Here is a 27,836-nt window from a genome sequence, read left to right as displayed (position 1 = left end):
ACAGGATTCACTCTGTGATGGAACATATTTGCATATTTTTGCATTTCTCTATCTTGAATTGGATAATAATTGTATCTTACGGTTGCATATGGAGATGTGTCCAAGCCTAATATTCCATATTCTTGTTTCTGATTATTCAGGGACAATAGTTTTACATAACTTAGTCATATAATGAAAAAGGGAGCTGTGTTATCTGCTCTTCTCATATGAAACACTGAGAAATTATGTGATCTATACAGTACATTACAGGCAATGCACGAGAGGCAGGAATCATTATTTTAGAGGCTATTTTCTTAATGGAATATGATATTTGTCTTTGCCTTTTAATTTAGTCAATTGTTACAGTTGCCTCTCAGCAATAAGCATTTCATCTGGATTTTGTTTCATCTATGCCATGTATGGGAAGATTTTTGATATAATTCCATGCAGAATCAACAGTATAGACTACGTGCACTTAAGCCCAGGCACAGTCCCTGTCTTCCTGAATAAATGAAGTCAGGGTAAAAGTAAAAATAATAATAGCAATAATGAAGCTGATTCTTCATATGACAGGTAGTCAACTAGTAGAGCTTCCTAATCCAGGGGTAAATTGGACAACTTCATAGAAGATAAATATATTGAGTTAATAGAAATGCAGAAACTAGGGCTAAGAAGATCTGGGAATTTATTAAAGTTTGTATCATGAATACCTCCTTTTTTCTTGTACTCGTCCTTAGACATCATCTTTTGACTTCTTTTAGACCAAAAAGTCATCAATCTGCCACTGATCCAGTGTATCTAATTCAATGAAGTGTTGGCTTTTTTGGCTGTTCAAATTTGAAAGCTCATGTATTTTATTTGAAAGCCTGTATTTTTCTAACCACGTTCTATCCATGTTCTGCTCTAAACAAAATGAAAGTTGTGTATAGCCATGGTCCTCTATTTCATTAACTCCTTTATTCTATTTCTCCAGGAAAAAAAAAATCAGGCTTGCAAAATGTACAATTCTGGATAATAAGTAATTAAAGACTAATTGTACAAGTTAAAATTTTGCTGTCTATCCTTCCTTGAAACTTGTAGTTTCTCCCATGTCTGAAATAGTGTAGGTTTACCAATACCTATTGAAACTGTCTTTTGCTAAGTCCAATAGGATTTCTTTGGAGGACTGTTCTATTCTCCAGTAAAGTTAATAGAAATGCTGGATTGCTTGTAATAGGTGTGTGGTTAGACCTTAAGTTTCAGAGGTTTAAAATGAGGTAGAGATTAGCTTTCCTGTTTTCCAACCTAAAAAACTTGGCCATATTTGTTTATTTTGTCTGCTGTTGCCTATTTTTGTTGCCAGTGTGTCATAAAATGTTTTTTGTCAGGCAGTGGCCTGGTCAGTACCAAACCATATACAAAATTACCAGACATTTTCAGTCCTCTGCTTGAGGAGACCAAAGAGACCTAAATTGCTGCTTTTTCAGGCTCTATTTTAAAGAACTGCCTGGCTCAATTTTATTAACTAGGAAGAATGAGGATCCTGATGAGCCAAAGCCAAAAAGCTATCCAGCTATCCAGCAAAGCTTCTTTTCTCTGCTATTTCTAGTACAGAGTTAGATATCAGAATCATTGCAATGTCCATAAAACAGGAAGCTAAGTCAATACCTGTGAAGAAAATAAGATCATGTTCATATTTTCCTTGGTCAGGAAGCTCAGTATAAAACACTGTGTGGAGTTTGATCAGAATTTCTTGTGCCACAAAAAAGGTGAAGAAACTGTGTGTCAGGAATGAATAATGCATATGGTATACAGAATTGTTCATTCTACAATAAATGTTTAGGTTTTCCTCATGCAGGCTGTAAGCAAAGGAATGGCAGATGTATGGTAGTCATCTTTGTGCTTAAAATGACTTCAGTGGCTAAGAACAGCTACTCCAGCAGTCTTGTACAGTTGTGTTGCGGTCAATATCAACTTCACTAGTGTCAGTTTTTCTGTCTTTGACACAAAGCTGTACTTCATGATTTTATGCTGACGTCTATGTATTTAGCTATACTTTGCTACAGATACAATGTATGCACTAAGATTAGTTAGGCCCTGCTGCATGTTTTAGGAAATTTTGGTATTGGTAGCCTTTTCCTTACTGCTTCATCTGTTTAGGCTATCTCTGCCCCAAAATAATTAAGTTTGTGCTTAAGCTGTTAAAAGTCATTACACTTAATATTCCTTGAAACCACTTGGAGTAGTTTGTAAGTTGAATAGTGTTTTTCCTTAAAACCATCTTCAAGTTTATTTATCCCAGGAAGCCACTGAAACAGGCCATTATAGCACACTTCAGGGAAAAAATAAAGGGACCTGCATTTGCAGCAGCACAGTATGGGGACTGACTGGTTGTGCAGAGACTCTCCTGGAAAGGATCTGATATCCTGATCATGTACCCTATGAGAAGATGCAGAAACTGGACTTGTTCATCCTGTAGAATAGATGGCTTCAGGGGAAACTAATAGCTCTCTAATACCAACAGGGAGGTTATCAGGCAGGCAGAGCCAGGCTGTTCACAGTGGTGCATGGCAAGAAGATGAGAGACAACAGGCATTTGAAACACGAAACGTTCAGACTGGACTTAAGAGATAACTTCTTATTAGGAGGTTAGCCAAGCATTGGAAAAGGTTACCAAGAGATATTGTTCCCGCTGCTGCTTTGATTAGGAGGTTGATCTGAAGGTTGAGATCCCTTCCAACTTGAGTATCCTCTGAAGTAAGGACACTCCAAAAGAAAATGTATTGATCTGTTCATAATACAGATGCAACCTGTTGGTTGCTAATACCAGCATTCTTAAAAGATCCATTATGTGGCCAAGTCCTTAACTGAGCGGGTATCACCTGTGTGACATACTTGATGGCATTAAGCTAAAACTTAACGCAATTTATAAATGTTACCACATTGTTTGCAAGCACCCAAATTCAATCAGTATTAGAAACTGTAAGAAGACCGGCATATGAGAGCTTGTATTACCGAAAGATCCCCAAAGATGTAATAATTTTGCAAGTGTTTTTCCTGGTGTGACAGGCTGACAGTGCACAAGACTGGTAACTTACACTGGTATGCACTGATATATCTTCACTGCAACATGTTGAATGGCTCTTCTCACATGGGTTCCCACGTGGCTTTTCTCATTGTTTTCTTAAATCTTGTTCCCACTTGATAGGAAAAATGGAAGAGAGCTACTGGCTGTTACTGCATTGCTCCCAGTTGTCTGGAAGCTTTTCAAAGTCCACGCTTTTTGGAGCTAAAGTAGTTCCAAATGGCTAAATGATATGTGCATATCAACACTGTATCACAGGTTCACTGAAAGAGTTAATTCACTGTACTTAAGATAGAGTTGTTCTTCAAGGGCAAGTGCTGTGTTTGACATAAGCTTTTTCCTAGGTGTTTGGATTTCCAAGCATCCCATTTTAAAAGGAAAATACAGGAGAAGCTGTGTCCCATTTGCTTTTTAAAAGGGAAATGGAATTTGACCAAGGAGTGTTTGGGAACCATTTGGTAACAGGGTTCTGTGGTGGCTTGGGGCCTGTGAATCCACACCACTGATATTACTGACTTTGTGTTCCTGGAATGGCAAAATGTAGTTCTCCATACCATAGGTACTATTTCTTTTGTGCTGTCTTAAATGACCGAAGCGCTCCCTGGTAACTATGTTTGGTTTGCTCTGCATGACCCAGGTGGAGGAGTAACAGCTTAGCGCTTTTCATATTTAACTGTGGCTTGATGTATGAACTAAACTGGTCGTGAGCCGAGTTGCTGTATGCTTTAATGTTGTAGACAAAACAATACTGAAGCCTTCTTCGTAGATACTATGAATTTGTTATTACTCTTATGCTGCATCATGTTTTTCAGGTCTTTGTAGTCTTATAGTTACGTGGAAAAGATACATAGTTAAAAAACTACATCCAGCTTCAGTCTGGCTATACCATTCTTCCAAGTATTTTCAGATCTTTAAAAAAAAAAAACTTTTATGCATGCCTCCATCGCCTCTTAACGTAGGTTTTATTATTATTATTATTATTATTATTATTTTCACATTGCTCTGTATTATTCTTTTCTCAATCATCAAATATTTCCTGAAGTTGCTCTGAACTTTCCTTGCCTCAGAGGGCTTTAGTGTTCTTGTTGTACCTTTTGAGAAAATCCAATCTAGTTGCTGTAGCATGTTAATGAAGTTGATGGTCTTTAGGGTTCTTTGGCCTAAAATCTTCAGATGTTTTGCTTTTTCCAGAACTGCATCCAAAAACCTTTCTTCTTTTTTTCCTCTGTTGCTGTTTTTTTTTTTTTTTTTTTTTTCATACGCCTCCCTAGATTCTTATCTACTATGATGCAGTGTACAGATTCCACAGTGGAAGACTATAGAAACTGTTTCATGATCTGTCCTATGAGTTCTATATACTCCCCACAACACCTGTCAGCAGAAGAGTCCTCCAGCCATAGGAATTAAGAAGTTTGCAATACCTAAAGCAGAAATACCTTGCCAGTTCAAAGGTGTTTGAATGACTGGGTATGTAAGATCTTGCACATTGTGAGAGGGGAGTTTTGCATTTTTAGACAATGTTTTGAACCTACCAAGCAGTTGATGTTTAATCCAGATCCCTGAGATCCCACCCATGTCCAGAGCTGCACTGAAGCTCTGAGCTTAGGTTTACTATATAAAGTCATGATTGATGCTGGGGAAAAAAAACACAATGCCTTCAAAGCCCTTTTTCTGAGTTTGTTTATCCAGATAAGATAACTTCTTGGCACTAAAATGTTGTTAGCTGCACATGCACACATCCATGCTTAACCACCTGGTGTCTCTGTAGACCAGCTTTGAATCTATCCCTCTATGGCTGTCATTGTCTAGTTTGGGTTATCTCACAGATAATAATTTCATATCTTATAATTTACATTAATGTTTACCTACCTAATCTCCAAACACACAACCTCAATCTATTTAGGTCCCATTTGTAAATAAAACAAATGTTCTTCTCAGAAAAGCATTTATTTGTTTTTTTCCTCTTTACCTTGCTAGAAAAGCATTTATTTGCTTTTTTCCTCTTTACCTTGCTCTACCTGCCTACAGACTATCTTACTGCATTTCACTTACATTCCATCTTGCAGAGTAAACCTTTTGGCCTTACTTCTCTTGCAGAAACAGACGTGGGGCTTCAGGGCACGCTTTGCGACACTTGCTGCACTTCAATATCAGTGTTTCTAGCGATTTCATATATTGACAACTATAAGGTTTTCATAGCCACGTTTTGTTTTGTTTTTTACCATTGGCTCTTTCTTGAAAATTACTCAAGGACTACTTTTGTGTATATTAAAAATAATAATAACAATTGTTCCTTATGTTATTTTTTCATTCCACCAAAAAGCCCACTTACATAAAAATTTCCCAAATTACCTGATCTGTAGTTAAAGTGGGGCCAGCCACTGTTTTTTATTTTGTAAGTCTTGATAGCATTGAAATAGTCTTAGGCTTGCTAAAAAATAAAGTAGCTGCAGAATATCACCTTCTTTAAAGTTGTTAAAGATGGATTGAAATTAATGAATTATTATTTTATATATTAAGCCTACAATAAACTGTAAATAAGATGTTAATGTATATGGGACAGTAGGTGAATCAAGATGGTATTTTTTCTATATTCACCAATATGACTCAAATTCAGAACATACAGTTGTTTTGAGTAATCATCTATGATCAGATACATCTAATTGTAGCAGTAAAAGGTCCTTACTATCAGTTCAAAATTAATATTTTAGCTAATAATACTGGCTTTTATTTATGTTGCAGAATCTTTATTTAGCTTTTTCTGGACTGCTGAATAATGATATTCCACAAAGCTCAGTTCTATTAATTGTACTGGCATTTCTCAAATTCTTTTTTAGGAACAGTTAGAAAATGAGAGCATGAAGTTGAAGCAACTTGAGGACAAAAACAGTCAAAAGGAAAGGAAGCTTATGTCTATTATTTCCAACCAAGAAGATAAAATACAATCTCTGAAAATTAAATTGAAAGAATTAAATGAAGCACAAAAGAGTATGCAGATGCCAATATACAAAATGCAGGTAAGATAAAATTAAAGCAAGTGGAGATAAAATGAGAAATCAAACTTTTGAAAATTATTAGTTTTTTCAAATGTGTTTATACTAGTTGTTCTAAGAAAATTATTTTAAATGTCAACATTAAATAGTTACTAGGAAATTATTAAATTATATAAAGAACATAGGAAACTGAACTATTTAATTCATTGATTGGTTCATGTGTTATTTTTACATTATGTCATTGCAGCGTTATATTTGTGAAAACTTGAGATCAGCATTTCAGTTTTATAACTTTCAGTTGGGAGTTTTCACCAAAATGGAGTTGATTTTTTTTCTCTTATACCCCACCCTATTATTATGATAAAATAGCATCCGGAGTGAAAGATAGCTGTGGGATAGCTGTGCTGCAGACTGAATGCAATCTTATAAGTGTATTTTAGCTAGCTAATTCAAAGTAAACGTAACTAAAAGGACACGGCAACGCAACTCATTGCTCTCAGACTTACCAAGCAAGCATTTGCTTGACTTTTTACAGCAGCTATTTGTAACCAATGTAGTGAGGTCTAAAGCAGCTCAAATGTGCCAACAGGAGCTGCAGTTGCACTTTACTTCCAGGTAGGCTATGGGTCAGTGGTTTTAAGCAATATATTGAAACCAGCTAATTTGGCAGACATATGATCAAGTTCTGAGTCTGATGTGGAGCACATATGAACATACCCGGGCCATCTGGTAATGTAGATCTAGGGGAACTGCAGCTTAATGACTGATTATCGTAAAAACTTTTCTTAATACCTGGCATAGACTTAAAACTATGTAATACTAGAGTGAACCACAAGGTGGTAGCCAAAGTTAATAACATCTAAAAACCTGAGCGGACACTTGACACACTAGCTTTTGATGTGTTCATTGAAAATTTTTGTGAATATATTGATTTTTTTTAAGAGATGAAATTGCTGGATACCTCAGTAACAAGCTTATATACAATATATATATTATATTATTATATATATACAATATATAACTTGTACATGGGTAAAACAGACTTGCAGTGAAGCAATATTCTTAGAACGAGTTTTCTTTCAAGAAAGTATGAGCAGAGGAATGCCATACTGAGTTGTTAAAAGCTGAACTAAAAATAAGACTTTACACGAGGTAAAATAAATAAATAAAGGGTTTTGTCATTTTGTGAATGTTTTGAGAGCTTCCAGAACGACTAGCTGAAGGATATTGTGCCATTTTTATTCATATCAGGGTGAAGAGCAAAATTAATATGCTAATCTGTGATTCATACTTCCATTTTTTACTTCAAGGTGAAAAGTAAGAAAGTTGTTCCAGATAAGCCTGAATTATCTCTAGGATTCTCTGGTATTTCACCTGGGCATGCAAGGTAAATACTTTAGCAATATTTTGTCAACTTACTTTTAGTTGTCTTTTCTGATACTAAGGCCTGTTATCTCCATCATTTCCACATCGTATCTTAAAAATTGGGCAGCAGCAGGGCGGGAGAGCAGCAGAGATCAAAGAGTTAGCATGGGAAGGAAATAAAGCCAGTGACCATATGGAATCATAACGGGGCTTTGCAAATATAGAGAGTTAAGTTGGGAGGAAGAAAAATAGCCACTTGATTCAGCAGGAGGTTAAACTCTGTGGGGAATAACAGTGGATGTTAATGCTGGGTTTTGGATAAGCATTAATTCCCTTGCATTAAATCCCTTCCGAGCAGGAAAGTACTACCATAATGGATTAACTGATGGCAGCACAGCAGAGGAGCCTGCTGCGCTGCCAGGAGGAGGTCTGATAGTCAGCATGAAGAAATAATTCTTGGCCTGATCCATCCTAAATGAGAGTTTGAAACCAGGTTTATCTGTAAACTGAGGCCAGCCAGCCCTGGCAACAACCAAGGAACCAAAAGCAGTGTATTTCCCAAGCAAGCATTCCCCCTTCTGCCAGTGTTTTGGGAAAAATATTGACCAAACTTAGGTTTGCATTTTTCACAGGATAGGCAATAATACTACTTAACAACCTTTGCTGGGGTCAAATAGAAGATTCTCAAAGGTGGGGCTGGGAGAGTATTAGGGAAAAGTCATGTGAATTCTTCCCATCATCTTACATTCTTGCCAAGGCATCTGGTTTTGGCCACTCTCTGATGTAGACTACGTGAACTGTGTGAATCTTTAGTCTGAATCATTACTGCCAGAGGATAAGAAAGAGGGGAAATAAGATTCTGATAAAGACTTTTTTTTTTTGTCTTTACTGATGTCTTTACTGATGTATATCTAAATGGTTAGGGTATATCCACATTTGTTATGGTATCACAAATGCCTAGCAAATGAAGAATGGTTTATGTAATCATATGTATATTTTAAACCTCCAATTAAAAACTTGAGTCTTTTCTCGCTTATTTATTGAGATACCTGAACTCTAACTCCTCCTGTAGATGTTTGTTTGTTGAAGTAAGATCCAGAGTTTTCAAAAAGAGAAGTGCAGCAGAAGTAGGAGCACAGCTCATGATACTGCCGATTGCTGGACAAATAAGCAGTAGAAAGGAAAACAGTTCATCGAATTAAAGAAAAACCCCTTTTGACGCAAAAGAAAACACAAGCCCGGTCGCAAACTTAATTTTTTCATCTTTATAGTTCATTTTATAAAATCCATTCTGTGCTTAGAAATATAAACTGCTCAGTAGGTTTATCTAAATTTCACAATAGAATTTTATGGATGCATCAATAATTGAATGATGTGATGTGTGGTGCATTTGGGCAAATAAAATTCAAACCGGCATGGAGAGCTATGTCTACTAGTTTTAATGCAGATAACTAAGTATCAGGTGTCCATATGGTATTCTAGAAAAGATATAATAAAAAGACTCCTCAGAATAAAAGGAGAAGTCACATGATGTATAAAACCGAGGAATTAGTTTACTCAAAAATATCAGGTAGTCTCTCAAAAATATCAGGTAGACAAAGAAGGAAGGAACAATAACAAATGCTTGTGTGTTCCTTCTCCTGCAAAGTCTGAAGTCCACAGGAAACAGTAGAAAACAGTTAATGTTCACAACAGCGGGATCCTATTTTGCCTAGAATGGGATGCAAACAGTATCTTTCACACTTGTGAAATAAAAGCTTTTCCACTGATACCAAATAGAATTGAAGAAAAAATAAAAAGTGAATAATTTTTCTTTGGGTTCTTGCAGAGTCAGGCCCTAAGCTTGAATGTTTGTGTGTATGATATGACTAAATAGCTATTTGACTACATTTTTTTTTCTCTTTTCTGCTTGCTTTTACAGAGAACAAAAATGTATATACATATGTTGAGGAACAAGCTATCCAAGAAAAGTAGCTTACAGTATTGTTTTTCTCTGGTTTGTGATTGTGACTAGATTAAAGGTCACAATGAGCTGAAGTGGTTGATGCTTTAATTTGCAATTTGATCTTCTAGGGAGAATCTGGAGACTATTTTCCAGGAGATGAAAGAAGAGTGTCATCGAATATGTATGCTAGCCAGAGAACAAACAGACCAACTGAGTAAATTTAAGATAAAGCCAGAACCTGAAACTGGTAATATCATACTTAAGCTCTTATTGTGATTCAACTGTTTGAAAGCTTTGCTTTATATTTGAAAATACTGTAAATTACACATACATAGAAGTACTTCCACTGTTTACCATCTGCCTTTTTCAAGTCTGTTCACATGGTGCTCAGTATTTCACCAAGAAAACGCCCCGCCAGTTTTGGCATTCTATGACGAATGCTCCAAATCACATGCTATAAAAGACAGTCGTCACATCAATGGCTCTCATAATTGTTTTGTCCCTTGGAGTGAGAGGCAGGCACTTACTACATGTGATATCCCATCATACTGTGTGAATGACAGCACTTGCTTGCTTTTAATTTAGCTGTCAGTTCAAAAGATGTCTGTTATGTCTCTAGCCCCATATCTGTTAGAGGAAAACTGCCGGACTGAGGAGAGTCAGAGGACTGATTTCCTAGACTTCCTTGTGCAGACTTTAAAATACCATTTTGTTATATGGAACAAGAGCTTAACCCAACATTTCCTGAAAACAAAAGGCAGACTTGATTTTTGTGGCCACTGGAAGAGATCTTGAATGTCCAGTTCTGCTAATGCTTGTATTAAAATATGATTGAAGCTATTATGGGTATTCCTACTAGCTTTGCTTGATAGTTGGGTCAAATGATTTAAAAAATAATAAGAATTCTTAAATGATTTCAAAAAATACTTGCCAAATTTACATGGTTGAAGCAAAAGACACCAATACCAACACTTGTTTCTAATTTAAGTTTCACCATTGCTAGAGTTTTGTTAGATGTGCTCATGTGTAGCTTGTGGCCTCAAATGGCTACATCCAAACGGTAATGTTGTATTCTAGTGTACACTACTAAACTTTATTGTCTGGGGCGTGGGTTCTTCACATCTTATTCCAGAATTAATTGTTTTTCTTTAAATATGTTCCTAACTCAACTAACTATGTGAAAAACTGTACATCATATGGATCTGTTGGATTTTTATTAATTCTGTGACCCATATTGTTACAGTATCTGAGTGATATCGGAAGACCTTTGTATAGTAAATGTACAAAGCCCTAAAAATAAATGGGGAATACTCAAAATACAGGGGAAATACGGTCTATCTTCTGAATAATTGTTCAGTTTAAATATTTACCTAATTTGAAAGTTGATGGGAGTTTGGTACCTGAATACCTTCTCAAATCTTGTTCATGGTGCCTAACATGTTCTTGGCACTGCATGTAATAGTTTTGGTTCCAGCTTCTATTTCTGCCAGAACACTTCAGTAAATATATGCAAGTATGTGTTAAGAGTATGGGACAACACAAGCTTCAATAAAATGGAAATGTTTATAGCCATAAATCAAAGAGAAATAGAATTATTAGAACAGAATTGTTTCCTTTTATTTCCCTTCTGATAATTTCTGAGTCAGAGCTAATGTTTGTGGAAAAAAAATATCTTGAACTGATTTCAAAGAGAAAAAATTAAGGTTAAGAAGCCAAGAAGAAAAATCAAAAACCTCTCAGGAAAAATACCCCAACATCACACCTTGAATAATGATATATTGCTTAATGTTTTTTTCAATCTTTCTTCACAGAAATACAGTTTTCCATGCCAATACAGTGTACTGATAAAACTGATGAACAAGCAGAAGATCTTTTTAAGCCTCGGGTTATACAGGATATAAATAGAGGTGCATCATGCATCACATCTATCACACCAAGAGGAGTGGGCCAAGATGAGGACAACAACTCTGTAGAATCACTTTCTAAATTTAATGTCAAGTTTCCACCTACAGACAATGACTCTGCTTTCTTGCAGAGCACTCAGGAGAAACCAACGGTTCCTTGTACTGGTATAGCTGAAAACATGCTTCAAGATCATCATTTTAACCTGGAGCACAGAGACCGTGCAGTTAACCTCAGTAAATTGGAACCTAACTCATTTGAAGCTCGTGGAGTTGATCTCATGACCTCAGCTTTACAAAGCTTAAATACTGTTGACAAAACAAACCCCCCAAATCATGCAAACATGCCCATAGAAAATACCCGTGACAAAACATGCTTAAAAACAGCAGACACTGGTTTCACATTTATACCTAAGCACACGAACCAGGGATCACCTGAAGCAATTTTTCCTTTAAAAGCTGCTGGGACAACCGTCAGAGGTCCTCACCAGGTATCTTTCTGTAAATACTGTACGTTCAAAAAAAAAAAAAAAAGAAAAAAAAAAGTAATGATGCAGACAACCGCACTGCTAAAGTTTTAGAGATAGGAATAATATATTCTATGAGGTATCTCACCAGTCTTTTTTTAAGCCAATATATTTTGTCAGTTCCTCTCCCTGATACTGAGGTATGTATACAAGGAACTTTTCCAGGGAAATAGGGCAAGACTTTAAGTAGCTGTAAGCACTGTATATACTTGCACAAATTTCAGTTCATGTTGATGTTAATTGCTTCTATATTTGTTTCAAAGCTGACATTAATCACAAGTTGCCCCCCTAGACTGCTTTCCTTCTACCCTTGATCTCAGATGAATAGGGCACATAATTGTTTTAATTGTTTTTAATGTACAGCAGAGAATATGACAAATGAACTAATTAAAAAAAACTGAACAGATAAGTACTTCACTGTGGAAAAAACGATCTAGTTTTTATCTGGTATAAACAGCATCTCGTCCTCCCCTCTAAGAAAACTTAAAAGGTTTTATTCATAGTTTAAGCAGTCATAACGAAAACATAATTATTTACTTTTACAAATGAGTGGAAGTACACTAAGATACCTAAGTCATGTTTATATAAGTACTTTGAGCTTGAATTTCAGTCATAGCTACTTAAGTCTGCGGGAATTCTGAAAGCAAGGCCCAATTGCTGTAGTGCAGGCTAACGATTCAGCAGGTTGTATCAATCACATCTCTGAATATTTCATTTCCTTTGTGTACCATTTTTCTTTCAAATGAAATTACTCAGGATTTATAGATTCTAATGTCTCTTTCCTTTTTTTTCCTACATTTCTGTGGTTTTTCTCACACCTCCTGAAAAGAGAACTTTTTCTGAATATACAAATAGTGATATTTAGGAATTCTCTGAAGGTGAATTTAGAATATTTTTCCTATTTACATTGATGTGTTTTTTATGTTCTTTGCAAATGACAATGTACGTGGAGATAAAAGAGCTTTACCTCTCTGTTTTGTTACTGTATGACATGCAAAACTAGCATTTGGAAAGCATTTGTAGGACATCCTAGCTTTTATGATTTCTTATACTAACACCAATTCTAGTTCAATTTTCCATTGCAAACCAGTTTGGGATGAAAAGTTTAAAGCGTAGAAAGTTCGCTTTTCTCCATTATTTTTATTTTAAACTATATGCCTGATTTTTCATAATGTATTTTAAATACCTCTCTATTATGTAGGAGATCTCAATTCTATATTAATTTACTAATTACGGTTTTATTGTGCTTTATTTTTCATTGGATCTTCCGTTAAAATTGTGACTGAGTTAAATTAAACCACTTATTTTGTCACTGGTAGAATTCCTGTGGAGCTGTGAAGTATTCACTCCATTGCTTGTTACTCTTTTTTTATATATTTTCTCTCCAGCTTGTTCTTTTACTAGTTAGCCTGTGTATCCATTTTTCAATAGATGGCACCCTGCATTGTATATTACAGCAAGAGAAACAGCTGGTATGTGATTTTAAATTGATAGGGGAGTATGCAGCTTAAAAAGTAGAGAAGAATTGCAGTTGAATAGCAATAAGCTACTCAGCTTATCGTCAGCTATTGGTTTTATCATTGGTATTTCTGATTTTATTTTTTTTAAAAAAAAAAAAAGGATATTAATTTGGGGGCATCACTTAAGATGTAAATGACTTTGTGGATAAAATGTAATAATGCTAACAGCTGGGGAAAAAAGGCAAATACTGTTTCAGTATTTGTAAATAATGTCCAAGTAAGACATAGGTTAAAATGTATCTTATCCAGAGGCTTATTTGAACCAAGCCAATATTACTTTAACATTTATTAATCTTTCTCTCTCTCTCTCAACATCCATCACTTTTGTGAAGCTGCCTTCAAAAGCTGTTTTTTTGTTTGTTTCGTTGGTTGCTTCTTTTTTTGTATTTTTCCTAGTGAATTGGACTCAGCTTTGGAGTTTTTTTCTATTAATTCTGCTGAAGATTTTATTCACAGATAATTATACATGTAGATTAAAATAATATTTTAAAATGTTACTTGCATACATGCCCTTTTTACTGTATTAACCTTAGCAAAATCTATTAATAATAGTTGTTGTTAGTATTTTTACCACCTTTGTAGGGAGTAATTATGTTACCATTATCCCTGCCACTGGTGAAGCTCCAGTACGGAGGAATGAGTTACCTGATTTTTTTTTTTCCTGGTGTAGATAAAACTTTCAAGTATTTACTACATATGTTAACTTATAAAATGGAAAACCCCATAAATGCAGTAGATTTGGCAACAGTAAGTTCTTGGAACTGCTCTCAGTTGCTGTAATAAATTTAGCTCTTTCCTTCTTTGTGGATACTAAATGTGAAAACTCAGTACTGTTTTCTTAGGATGTAACTTTTTTAAAAAAAAAAAATGTGACTGAAAAGAGCAGCAGATTAAAATAAGCATGGATATTAGTGGACCTAGGATTTTATAGACTACTGTTAATTGAGACTTGCATATAGATGCATATGTTTATCGGTATTCACAGTTTGAGGGGGTTGTTTCTACCAAAAACATTTCTAAGAATGTTCACAATTTTAAAAGCAAGTCATTAGTCTATTGATCTTAATCTGAATATTGTTTTGAAATGAAACACCCACTTAAATACATCCCTATTCTGAAAAGCATTTTAAACATATTCTTAACACTCAAAGAAAGAAATGGAAGTTAAGTGCTTGCTTCAGTGTGTTGCTGGATGAGTATCTTCCCTTGTCATGCTTCCAAGACTAAAAATCTAACTATGTCCTTAGTGGGATTTTTACAATAATATTTTATCTTTTTTTTTTAATGGTGCTTTACATAATAGGATATTAAAAACAAGTAATTCTAAACACATTTCATTAGGGATATTTAAGTGTTTCAGTGTCTAGATAAATTTAATATGCAATTTACACCAGCAACATACAATAAGTAGGCTCTTTTAGCTGAAAAGAAGTAGTGTGATTGCACTTAATTACTAATTAGTCAATTTAATTATATGGATTGCTGACCATAATGAAAGACAGTAAATCTGCTACAGCTATCTGATAAGCTAAACACTGTTTGAATGGGGAATGGACAGGAAATTGACTCCAAGAAGTTGTAGCTGGTTTAAATGCACAGATTAACCACTATGAAAGCCAGGTTACTTGTACAGTGAATTATCCTAGCAGTAATAAACATTAGATTCTAACTATTTGGCATGATAAATTTGAATAAGAGTTGAAAATTAAAACTCTGTTAAGTATGAATAGCAAGAAATGTAAATCTTCAAGAGAAACTACTCTCTAAAGTGTTCTTGCTTGCCTTTCCATGTGTGACTGAAGCAATATAGAAGAAAGATGAGCCAAAAAAAAAAAAAAAAAAAAAAAAACTGTAGGGCACTCTCCTTTTCTAGGTTCCAGCCCCACATAGAGCTGATAACAACTCGCTGCCATTCTGTCTACTTTGCAGTAACTGCAGTAGTTTTCAATTTACTCAAAACCTCATCATCTTGGCCATGTACCTATGTATTTTATCTTGTGTTTTTTGCTAATAACAAAGTAATAGAACTTAATTTTTAACTGTCTGAAAACTGATAGAAGGCTTTCTGAATCCTAGTAGCTATCACGCTATATAGTCTACCCTCTGACTAAAGCATGTATCAGGCTCAAGTCCCTATCGTCAGGTAAACAGACTTGCTGGCTTTCAACTAGCTAGCTCAGGTACCAAGAGCAGTAACAGCTGCTGAACCAAATGTAGCACAGTTTACAGAATTGCCTGAATGTATGGATAGATATTCAGATGGCACTATTGATGCTGTCATGGCAGAAGGAATCCCAAAACTGAGATTATTTTAGACACGTTTACACTAAAAGGCAGTCAGATTAAATAAGTAACTTAAGCCATACAACATTGTTCTAGTCATTCTGTAAGTAAATTGAAAATTATATATGTACCAATAAGAATAGAAATAAAATATTTCATACTAGCTATGCACAAGAAATATGTATTTTATCCGGAGGCAAAGATTTGTTATTTCAGCTTAAATGGCTATGATGTCCTGTGGCTTCTACAGTAAAATATTGAAATACAACGTTAAAAGCCTTAACATTTATCATACTGATATTACGGAATTCTGTTTATAGCAGTATTTATCATAATAGATATCAAGGCATTTAAAGCATTTGCAAGAACTTTATGGAACTTTAAAAACGATCAAAACTTAAATCTTGTCTTTCTTAATTATTTAGGATTAGGTAGTAGTTAATGTCTCTGGCAAGGCACATGTTAAGTACACCTAGTCTAAAGAGGCAGGTATTTTTAATATAAACCACAGCATCATGTAAATCATATCATAAACCACAGCAATAATCATTTTCTGTTTCTTTTAGCTCATTTGGCAGCCTCAAGACAATGATTTGCTGGCACAAGCTTATACAGACTCTGAACTGAATCAGTGTGGAGTATGTGAATTCTGTCGAGAAGTTTTCCCACCATCTATAACATCTAAGGAAGATTTTCTTCGGCATCTGAATTCCCACTTTAAAGTACAGTCTTAATGTATGAGAATTCAATGGATCACTGTTTTTGCATACATTTGATATATTTTTTTTATTCAATAGATATGTTAAGAATTTAAGAATTAAGACTTGTAATAAGAACTCGTAACTGAAATTGTCAGATAAGCACATTTTAAATTGTCATTTGACAAGGTAAAATGGAACCGCAAGTCAGTACTGTAATACATTATTGCTTGTTATGCTTCAATATTACCATTGGGATTGTTGTTAAACACATTTTTTTTTAATTAATCTTTGTCTGAATAGGCTCAAAGTCATGATTATATTTATGAGTACAGATTTGCAGGATTAAGTCCTTAATCTGGGTGGGGAAATTAGTGTAACACTAGCATTTTTTCTCAATCTCCAGTTAGGAATCTCTTCTCCTAGAAGTAAACAGAAAGGAGAAGTAGGCTCTCTTTTTAATTACTATTATGAAATTTCCAAATTTAACTTACAGTAGTGAACCTCTTAATTCAGATTCTTGCAAAATCATCAGAGTAACTGATTGCCAAGTGTGCCAAAATTAGGATAGACTTGTTCACTAGTAATATAAATTAATAGTTGACTTTCTTTCTGAATTGTTTTCTAGAGAGATTAATCTAACACAGCACATAAATGACCCTTTTGCCAAAATGGAAATGGACTGGTAGCAGTTTTATGTATGTCTGATAAATCTTCTCGTTTAAAAAAAAAAAAAAAAAAAAAAAAAAAAACTATTTTGTTAACGTACTGTTCTAGCATTAATCATTAGTAAAATACTGCCATGGAAAGAGGGTACATTAGTATGAAAGATGGAGTGAGAAAAGGCGCTAAGCTGTCCCTAAAACTAAGAATACCAAAGATTGTTTACCTTTCCTTCTAGTCTGTTACGAAGGATTGTTCAAGTCTGTTATGGCCCAGACGAGGGGAAAACCTAATAATGGAAATCTCAGTGACTTCAGTTTTAACCTGAATATGCAAAAGTGGCTTTCTCAATGCAGTATGAATTTGTGTTTAGGTAAAACATTGCATTTTGAAAAGGTTTGCACATTTTATGGAATTATAGGGTTCAAATTAAAAAGCAATGTTTTTTTACTAAGCAATTTAAATTGATGACAAAAAGTGAGATGACAAAATGAGATTTTTTGCATATGAACTGGGTATAGGTTTTTGTTCTGATTTTTGATAATTAGCATTAATATTTTTATAGCAGCAAAGCACACCACTTTTTAAAGATTTCTTCGCAGGTGACCTATTTCTGGAAAAAAAAAATACACCTGCATCTTTTTTAGAAGTGGATTTTTCTGCAGTTATTTGCTGTATTTTAAACATCTCATGTTTGTGACTGGCTGTCAACAGAGTGTAATAAACAGCAGTGTACAGTGCGTGTCTGCGATGTGGCCTGGAGAAAGACTGACATTGTCACCAGCTGCAAGCCCCCTGCGGAGCTAAGCACAATCCCTCTGCGGGAGGGTCCTGGGGCGGCAGGACTCCCAGGATTGGGAAGAGAGATGGGGATTTACACATCTCCAGCCAGCCCCGACGCGAACCCGCCTTATCCTCTCAGCCGTGTAACTCGAGCTCGGGAGCTCACGTTATTAAGAGCTGACCGAACTGCGAATCACCTATCCAGAAAGCAAGATCATGTCTCCCTGGGCCCTGATGCGTTTTTCCCGGGAGCCCTGCGCCGAACCCGAGTCCCCGGGCAGGGGGCAGCCGGGCACCCGGCGGAGCTGCGGCCCCCTGCAGCCCAGCGGGCGGCGGGGAGAGGGGACACCCGGCATTTTCCGGCCTCGTCCGCCGGCGGAGCCGCTGCCCCTGTCGCGAGGAGAGCGCCTGCGGAGGGCCCTGGTTCAGCCCGGGTGATGAGGAGTGGTCCTGCCTCAGGGCATCCGCGGCGGCTCTCGATCAGCCCGCTGCGAGGGGCAGCAGCGTGGAGCTGAAAAGTGACAAAAAACCCTGGCGCTAAGCAGGTGTCAGGGACTTGAGGTGGGAGGTGAGCGCGGTCCCTGAGTGGGCCCCGCTCGTACAGCTTTCCTGGAGGCTGCTGCTGCCAGCAGGGACATCTGCTTTATTACACTCTCCAGAGGAGGTTCACTATTCCTCCCCTCCTCTCCTCCTTCCAACGAGCCCAGTTCAGCAGAGGAGGTTGAGTCCAAATGGAAAGTGGGATTTCATTAAAAGAAAGAAAAAAAAAATCTGGAGGAAGAAAGTGGAACCGGAAGAGGAGCAAAAGAGCAGCAGCCTCGTGAGCCAAGGTTGCTACCGCCTGCCTCCCTGTGTCTGTCCCCGCCCGGGGTGGCGGAGTCCCCCCCGGGGACCCGGGGCCGAAGGTGCTTTGGAGGCTCCCTGCGGGTCCCGTCGTTGCCCGTGCTGTCAGGCCCCAGGCCTGGCCGCCAGGCCGGGCAGCCAGCCGCCCCCCGCTCGGGGCTGGGCACTTTCCGAGGGCGCTGCGGCGTTCTGCCTGCCGCAGCCTGTGCGAGGGCTCCGAGCTGGCGCCCGGGGGTAACACATGTAGCTCCTCTGTCTCCCCGGCTAACTCGACAGCTGCTCGTAGCTCCAGTAATTAGACTGTCAGTGCTTGTTAGAGGAGAGGGAAACGCTCCTATGACAGATTCCACGAGTCCTGTTTTTTAAGATCTCACGGAAATCACCAGAGCATTAATTGAGATCTCTTATTTCTCTGGAATCAGGAGGGAAGAAGTTCCCTCTGCTGCTCTGCACTCCAATCAGAGCCCTCTTCCGCCTCCCATGAAACGCAGTGAATTCACTCTCAGAGGCTCAGGAGAAGTTCTCTTCCTTCCCTGCCTACCCGGGAGGAAGACAGAGCTTCCTGGCCGTGTCAACTTACTTTTAAAATCTCCTCCTCGCATTGCTATATTTAACTAAACAGAGAAGTCCATAGAAATACAGCCCTTTCTCCATTAACGGAGAGGAGGAGTCGCTCCTCAAACTATCCTTCCCCATCCGAGATAACGGTAATGCAGAGGACGCTCAGGAGAGGGAGGCTGTTCCCCTCCCGAACAAAAGCGCTGGAGGAACAAGCCGAGATGCTCCTACCCCCACCCGGCAGATGAGACTCAGAGGAGGCGACTTCTTTTCCTCCCTACCGTACATTCCCCTTTCCCCCGCAATCATACAAGGTTAACTCAACAGAGGAGTCTCAATCCAAATGGCAACTGGGATTGCATTAAAAAAAAAAAAAAAAGAAAAAAAAAAAACTGAAGGAAGGGGGAGAAAAAAAAATCAGAAATAGGGAAAGAAAAGAGAAAAAGCAGCAGGCTGATTACGAGGTGTCAAAACTGCCAGGAGCAAGAAGGTGATAGCAATCAGGGGTGAGAAGAGTGCGCCATTCGTGCGGGGCAGCTAATTATCCGTCTCATTTGAGAAGAGCAGCATTCGAGGCAGCAGCGTTCGCCTGCTGAACGGTGACAGATTGGCGCGGAGGAGAGGGGAGGTGTTAAAACAATGGAGCCGGGCTTGCGAGCGCTGCTGCATGCTAATCAGCCCGGCCTCCTTCCTTCCTTCCCTCCCTCCCCTCAACGCTCCCTCCCTCCCTCCTTCCCTCCGCCTGCCCGCCGCGATCCCTCCTTCCCGCCGGCCGCATGGCGAGCCCTGCGCGGCCAGGCCCCTCGGCAGCGGGCAGCGCCCAGCCGGCAGCGCGCTAACCGGGGGGAGCCCCGGCGGCGGGGCGGGCAGCGCACGGGGGGACCCGGCGGGCTGCGGGGTAGCGGGGGTAGGCTTCACACCTCGTCCGCCGTGCAGGGATTCCCGGAGCCCCCCGGCCCGAGTCCCCGCCAGGGGCAGAGGCGAGGAGCGCTTCCTACAAGCGCTGTGGCGGCTCAGGCCGGCTCCCAGTCCCCGGCGGGCGGCGGCGCTTCCCAGCGGGGCTGCCCAGTAAGGAGCTGCAAGCCGGGCCAGGCCGCCAAGGTGCGGGTACTACCGAGCTGTGCCAGCGCTGATGGGCCGCGGGGCCCCGCTGCCCTCCTAGCTCCGCGCAGGGACCGGGGTCCTGCGCGCTAACGCCCTGCAAACAAGCTCCGCGGCCTCTCCCGCGGCTGCCTCCCGGAGGGCTTGGCCTGGCGAGCCCGGACCCCGCACCTCCCGGCAAGCCCCCTGCGGCCGGGGAGGGGGGCCGCCGTCCGGACCGGTGCGGCAGGGCTTCTGGCGTAGCCCCAGCCCCGGCCGGGGCGCCCCGTCCCCGCTCGGCGGGGCCAAGCCCAGCGCGGCGGCGGCGGCAGCCCTGCGGCAACCAGCGCTCGGCTCTGCCAGGGAGAAGCGGCGGAATGAGCGTTGGAATGTTTACTCTCCGATAGTTCTCAGTTTCCATTCCATCCTGCCCTGAAAGATTTCTGATTACTATACACTTCAAAATAGTATTTATTACAGATTTACATAATCTGTATGTTTTATGTTAAGGGAATAACACATTGATGCTGTACTACTGAAAGGAGTTAATCTAAACTATGTAGTGTCTGCTTTCCAACTAAAACACTTCCCTGTCTCCTGGCACTGGCAAGGCACACGCGCCCAGAAGGCCACTGCCCGGCACGTTAGGTAAGCTGCCAGGTGAAGCCACTGCTCGCCTCTTGGACCTTCCCCGGGTTGCGGAACAGCACTCGGCAAAATTAAATCACGGCTGTCTCTGTATAACCTCCCGTTTAATTTCACGAGTGTTATTTCAAATAGCATGTGCCTGGTTTATGACAGGATTCCTGCGGGTAAGCAAACACTGAAAGGGATGAAACTGTTTTGGGCCTGAGGTAAGCAGCACGATAACTCAGGTTAAATACTATTTAAATTAGATTCGAGTGTGTATGTGGTTAGGCTGTAGTAATAACGTTTAAATTTTGTTATTCTGAGGCTGTCGTTCAGTGTTCTTGATGAACTGTCCATGAGCATACAGATGGTGAGATTTTCATGCTTCTGTGGCATACTGACATCTCAGGCTGTAAAAATAAATTCCCAGATCGCTGCAATACCTACGAAGTAGAAAAATCCCGTCCACCTTAATACTCAACACCAGGGTGCTTCACGTTTAAGAGACTCCGTAACATCTGACACACAAGTTGGTGCAAATACGGAATAATGATTTAAGGGATTTACACTATAAAGCAAAATTTAAGTTTAGCTCTGTGCCCTTTTTTATGCAGATGATTTTTTCCCCTGTGCTTCTGAATTTAGCGTTATGAGGGATAGAGATATAAACTTGAATTTATTTGCTATTATCTGTAAAGACTTTTTTTTTTTTTTTTTAACTTTGTACTTAAGGATGGAAGCGGGCTTTTCATTACGTCAGGTTTACTTTTCCTGGCAAGATAGTTGCATTGTTTCTTGATTTCAGGTGATTTTACATCGTGGTAACACGTAGTTATTTCTATTGTGATGATCTGTATTGCACAGAAAAGGTATTTGCGTCAAATACGAAGGCTGAGATATTTTCTCGAATATAAAGATGACTTTTTTTTTTCTTGCCTAAGAAGCCTTAGTGTGACTGAGCCGTGCGTCAGCCTGGGGGCCAGCACTGATACTGCTCAGGAGTAGCTGGGGCAGAGCACCCCTGTTGGTTAACGTCTGGCCGTGGACAAGGTGTTGCGCTTATTAGGGTTTCTGCGCTGACCGAATTAAAAAATTTAAATAGATAAATATAGCAGGGTGATATGGTGAAAATGAGCTAAAAGAAAAACATTTTGCAGAGAGAAGTATATACTTTCAAAAGGTTTAAAATATTCAATTGGTGAAAAAAATAACTACTTGTAAAAACGTGTGTATTTTCATTATGCTTAATTTGCCATTCAAAACAAGTTTTTCTTAATAAGCTCTATTGTTTCTATCTGTTTTGTGAAATGTAATACGTGTGAGACAGAAAGCAGACCCGGAATGTGAATGAGCCTTGTTTTCTCTTTCTCTCTTTCTTTCTATCGCTTTTAAAATACAACTTTACTCGTATTCAGAGAGCCTTAAGTCAAGAAAAGGATTAATAGAAGTGGAGTGGCATGGCATTCCTGAGGTCATGATCTGAAGAGATGAAACGTGAAATCCTGTGTGCTAGTTTTTTCTATGTCTTATTTCTGTGCAGTATAAAAGTCTCCACAGGCAAAACACTCTCTGGTTAATAGTTATGTTTTCGCTCTCAGCAGTGACACAAGCTTTGTCAGGTTTTCGCCGTTTGCACAGTTCATTAAAATACTTTATTAAATGACTCATTGTTTTAAAAAATCACCACACTATCACCCGAGTAAAAACATCTATATCCCCTCAATCCGGCAGTGTCAAAAAGTATAGTCTCTTAGGGCAAAAGGTTATGGAGCCTTCATAAAGGTTTCCCATCTGTCATCAAGTGCGACATCAAGCCCTCTAGGTGCCGTGAAAATGATTTTCTCCGGAATTCTCCAGCCCAAAGATGCCATCCTCTTAATTACAAGCATTGGAGATCAGGAACGCCGCTGAATTCCCAGGAGATTCACAGAAGATATGCAAAAATAATCTCTTCTCCTGCTTGCCTGCCAGGGCTTCTGTACCTGCCCACCAGCTAGCCGGCTCATTTGCTAGGTAATGATGGGTGAAAGAAGGCAGCCCGGACAGCGGCACCGCCACCCCTCCTGCCATTGCCGACACGCTGCCATGGCAAGTTTCTTCTTTATAATTGACCGTGAGCAAAGAAGTGACAAATAATGTCCTGTTTGGTTTGTAGTGATTAACTGCCCTTCTCGCCGTCCCAAGGCTCCTGCGCACGGGTTCCTCCCGGACGCGGGGTACCGGAGCCGCTGAGATGGCGAGCTGTGTGAGGTACCACATCTGCTTGCTACAGGTGCCCCGAGAAACCTCACAAAGTACTGCTAGGGTCAGCGTGCATGAGAAAGGGGGTGCGTGCAGGCGGTGTGCGGAGCCGAGCCTTTGTGCGACAAGACCGTGCCTGCACAGCACAAAGTGAGTCTGCGGTCGGGCGAGAATCCTATCTCCAAATGTCCATTAGCACTTTTTCCAGAGGTGACAACCAGGTGAAAGGGCACCCGACCCACCAATTCATCAACAGCCGAGCGTTGGAGGGGTTTGCTGGGTTAAAGGGATTGCAGCAGTTGGAGGAGGAGGTCCACAAGGTGAAGTGAGCAGGAGAAAAATATCCTTGCAGCCGGACGCGAGTGACCTCCCAGCACGGCACCAGCTCGGAGGAGCTGGCTGCGGCCAGACGGTGCGGCGCACACAGACCTGGGGACGGCAACGTCTGCAGAGGCTCCACTAGTGTTGTCAATCTGAGCGGTGGAGACTGCATTTTTAATATGTGGAAGCATGTACATAACTCTGGACATAAGGGTGGGGGCGTAAAAAAGCCACGTCCAAGCTCAATAGGAGCACTGGAGAGAAACCTCGGGCTCCATGCCATCCGAGATGTGAAAGCCCACGGAGGCTCAGCAGCCAAAATCGCATACACTGATTTTTTAATAGAGTTCTCATCCATGTGTCCATTTAACTGCAGTTGATACAGATCAAATAAGCTTGTTACTTTTAGATTCCCAGTTGCCTCAAGTGATACAAGACAGTAGCAACAGGAAGATCCCTAATTAAAACGGATTCATCTGATTTTCTTATTCAGGGACTTTAGTGCCCCTAAGTATTCCAGGAATGATAAAACTTCCAGCGTCAGCCTGCCAGGTCTAGCCCTTCTTCTGCCCGCGGAATGGGAATAGCAGATTATCTTCTACCACTCAAACTTCCTTTCATTCTTTCGTATCATTTCTCAAATCTCCTTCAGAGCACTGCTCCCTGCATTTCTCCGAACTTTTAAATATATATATATTTACATACATACAATTTCATGTCTATATGCAAGAACACGCATATTCCAGGCAACATAAATCTGAGCGGAATATGTAGCTGGAAAGCAGTACAAGATAATATACCAGTTAGTCATGAAATAGCTTCAAGCTTCATACGCTTTAACAAAGTTTTAAGAGTCGTCATTTTAAAATTTACTTCGTGTAATGATAGCTCGGCATTATAGGTCATGATTGCAACTGCAACTATTTGAAGATACATATGTAGTGATCTGTGAATGCCTCTTCTAAGAAGAGAACAGCGTTGAATGCTTTGCAAATTATTCTAAAGTTTACATGCTTGTTGTGTTGTTTGACCGAGTGCGTGCTGCTGCTCCTCGGTGAAACTTACTGACCTACACGGGAAAGAGGGAATGATGACCCCGCTGCTGGATGCCTTGTGCACCCCACGTTCTGGGCAATGCTCTGGCGTGGTGAGCGTGTACCCCTATAGACGGCCAAGTGTGAAAGAAGACCAACATGAATGTTATTAGCAGAGAGAATGTGGTCATGCATTCAAGTTCACAAGACCATGGTAACGTCAACGGGCGGAACTGCGGTAAGCATTTATAAGTTTGCCTGGCTTTTTATTCCATATAGAATACCAGGAATGCCAAGCAGTGCCCAGCCGGCCCAAACACGCCGCAGACACAAAAATAAAAGGCCGTCCCTTCCGCTTTTCTCGACCCCACCATACGGTAGAAAATGGATGCAAGACCTGGAACGTGATGAGAATCTCAGAAGTGCCAGACCTCTTATGGGTTTCAAGGGAATTGTGTGGCCAACAAATCCAGCTTCACTCTCGTTTTTAGCCAGTTTATCAAAGAGATGACTAGAATGGCGGAACAGCAATTACCCGGCTCTTTGCGTGAGGGTAACATGACTAGGAGAATGATAAGACTCCCACAGCATTTCTAAAGGTCTGTATTTCCCACTGGGCCTAAGTGACTTTTCCATTATAGGGTGAAGAAAATGGCTATTATAAGAAAATGCCGGTGAAGAAAATGTTACTATATAACAGACCGTTCGTGTCTTTTGATAAAGAGTTTGTAGGAAATAACACCGTCTTGACTTACTGTCCTCAAAAATGGTTCCTTTCCCTTTTCCTTCTAAGCAAATAGCAAGTAAGATTTTTTTTTCGAGATGAAGCTAAGAGGGCTTTAGCTTTCTTTTAAAGAGAAGGTTCGTGGCACGTATAGGTGGGGGCATCTTTATGTTCGGAAGGGAAGTTTGTTTATTTTAAAATAAAACCTGTTACTTGGACTCTTTTAGTAAGGCTAAAGGAGTATGTCCCTTTCTTTGTCTTCAGAATAAATGGCAGAAAGTTCGAATCATCTCGCTTTCTCTTCTCGCTTTCTCTTCCCAAAATAAATGCCGTGTTATGATTAGTTCTGTGGTGCCCTTAAAAAAAAAAAAAAAAAAAAAAAAAAAAAAAAAAATAACACCTTCCAGGTCCAAGCCTCCACAAATTGCAATTCAAAACGTTTTTGAAGAAACAGACTAATCGCATCCTCCTTGTTTAGAGTCGCAAATCTGCAGTGAAATACCGCTAAACTGGGTTCTTAAAGTTTATTCGGTGGCATTTTCTTCGGTTGCCTGTGTTCACTCCGCTGAGATGCTGTGAGCAATAACGCAACTCCCATAGGGACTCGTGCCTGAGAGCGCTGGTGATTAGCTGATCTGCCATGTCTGGTATATCAGAGGATGGGATGTACACTGGACTGACTTTACCGTCTTATTTAAATGTGATGATTTTTCTCATTTGTTGCATTGTTTGTATTAATACGAATATCTTGTTATGTTTGTTTTGTCTCCTGGGAGCCAATAAAGCTGTGAAGTTTTTCTTTACACCAAATGCAGCTCTACGGGCGATCAATCAATGGGTAGTTTTTGGATAATCTGCGAGAGTGAGAAATCTAATAAAGCAAGCAACTAAAAAAGGAAAACAAAGTCTATTTTCTGTTAGGTTAGCTACGTCAGGAGTCAGGCTTTCCACCCTACCTTTTAATACATTTAAACAGCCACATTTAACTACCAGGGCAGCACCTCGCTAAATTAACTTGCTGACATATAAAGGAAAAAGTTTAGACGTCGTGACCTCGGCAGCAACGTGGGTGACTTACTCTTACAATTAAATTTACTTCGACACTTGCATTTCCCCCACCTCCTCCTCCGCACTGGTATATGAAAACATACTAAGGCGAAACATAGACCGATCGTGAAGTGAGAGAATAAAAAAGTGTTTTTTTAAAAAAAATACTATTGTTTGGTATACCGGGTTTAATGTTAAGAAATAGGTAGACAAAGACTATATAGTGAGTTTCCAGGTCGCAACAAGGTCCGTAGAAAATCGTGCCACTTAATTTCAAGGCAGCAGTTCTCTTATCACAACAAAATGAGTTATAAACAGATCAAAATAACAATCTGAATTATCTAGCATTAGTGGCTGAACTGAACAGCCCTAGATTACGTGATGAATTGTTAAATTGCAGTAGCATTGTTTTGGAATTGCTAATTAAAAAATAAGTAAACCCCCATGACTCTGGATATGACAACTGAAAATACCCACAAATTATTTAATAAATGAAGCGTCTAACAACTCTAACACTTCCTGCTCGCCTTGTTAATAAATGTAATTTGAGGTAGATTTAAAAAATCTTCCATCTAAACAGTGAATTCATTACGCGACGTTCAGATCTCCAGATGCCTATGGACTCCTCGGAATTAGGTGTTAAATAGACAAAAGTGAACCAAACTGCCTTTAAAAGCACAGCATGACCATGTAATTCTTTTTCCAGTTTGTGGTAAAAAATGATGAAACTTCTTTCCAAGTAGCTATCACCCAGATTTAGTGTGAAAAGTAGTGTAATTGTAATTCACGCCATCAGGGTCTATCACTGATAGACTATCAGCTGTTCTGTAGTTAGGAAGGCTTTCTTTTCAAATAGGAAAGCTGCCAAGTGCTCTGTGATACCTCCAGCAAGCTTATCGGATGGAAGATCGGAGCCAAAACAGCAGCTGCACACATATGCAAATTGGCAATTAATAGTATAACATTCTGGGGACGATTTTTTTTTTTTTTTTTTAATATGGGAAAGTATAGCGGAGCTACCTTAATATTAACCTTAACAGTGACAGGGAACTTCTTGTCTGAGCGGCCAAAGAATAATTACCCTCTGGAGAGCCTATCACTCCATTACTTTCTTCCTTCACACAAAGATCAAAGCTTTGTTGTCCTGCCGAGTTTCTCTCCAAGCAGGAAAGTTAACTTAATGCCATAAAAAGGAGATACCTTGTAGCTTCGGCTCTCCAGGCTTGGCAATCGTGGCCATTCCTTTCCCACCCCCTGATTTATTTGTTTATTTTCTTTTGCTTAGGATGCTTGTCCTGTTCCTGAAAAATAAAATAATGCTCCGTGCACAAACTCTTCGGACCGTGCATTTGTTATGGATACTCTAATCAACGACAAAGTAATTGAACGGATTAGTTTTATATTTTTCCCCAGCCTGCTGCAGCAAACCAGCTTGCTTTATTTAGCCCAGCATGTATGAATACAAGCCTCCCAATTAATGCAGTTGCTTGCTTTAGTCAGAACATTTGCTTTCAAAGGAGCCTCACATGATCCTTTTCTTTACTAGCAGGCTGGAGCTGGAAAGGCTTTCCAGGGCTACTGCGTTTCACACCAGCCCGTCCCCAGCGCTTTCCCCACTGTCTGCCTGTCTGCCTCCT

At 39.6% G+C, this 27,836-nt stretch overlaps 1 protein-coding gene and 1 long non-coding RNA gene across 3 annotated transcripts in view; both read left to right on the top strand.

The window, feature by feature from the left end:
• The window catches only part of TANK (TRAF family member associated NFKB activator), a 28,315-nt gene extending 10,637 nt beyond the window's left edge, over window positions 1-17,678 (top strand). Inside the window, exons 6-10 of one of the 2 annotated variants that reach the window (XM_035331534.1) lie at window positions 5,881-6,060; window positions 7,347-7,423; window positions 9,475-9,593; window positions 11,158-11,738; window positions 16,144-17,678. In XM_035331534.1, coding sequence (XP_035187425.1) covers window positions 5,881-6,060; window positions 7,347-7,423; window positions 9,475-9,593; window positions 11,158-11,738; window positions 16,144-16,311 — 1,125 coding nt within the window. In that variant the 3' untranslated portion in view covers window positions 16,312-17,678. The remainder of the gene's footprint in view (window positions 1-5,880; window positions 6,061-7,346; window positions 7,424-9,474; window positions 9,594-11,157; window positions 11,739-16,143) is intronic. The other variant, XM_035331535.1, reaches the window with a different exon arrangement.
• A 468-nt stretch (window positions 17,679-18,146) lies between these two features.
• Window positions 18,147-26,057, top strand: LOC118169837. Its single transcript, XR_004752303.1, has 2 exons — window positions 18,147-22,845; window positions 22,988-26,057. It is a non-coding gene; the product is annotated as an uncharacterized LOC118169837 (long non-coding RNA).
• The last annotated feature ends 1,779 nt before the right edge of the window (window positions 26,058-27,836 follow it).

This window comes from Oxyura jamaicensis, chromosome 7 (assembly GCF_011077185.1).
Source record: "Oxyura jamaicensis isolate SHBP4307 breed ruddy duck chromosome 7, BPBGC_Ojam_1.0, whole genome shotgun sequence".
NCBI lineage: Eukaryota > Metazoa > Chordata > Aves > Anseriformes > Anatidae > Oxyura > Oxyura jamaicensis.
Note: the sequence above shows the minus strand (reverse complement) of the source record. Positions and strands in the feature narration are given on the sequence as shown.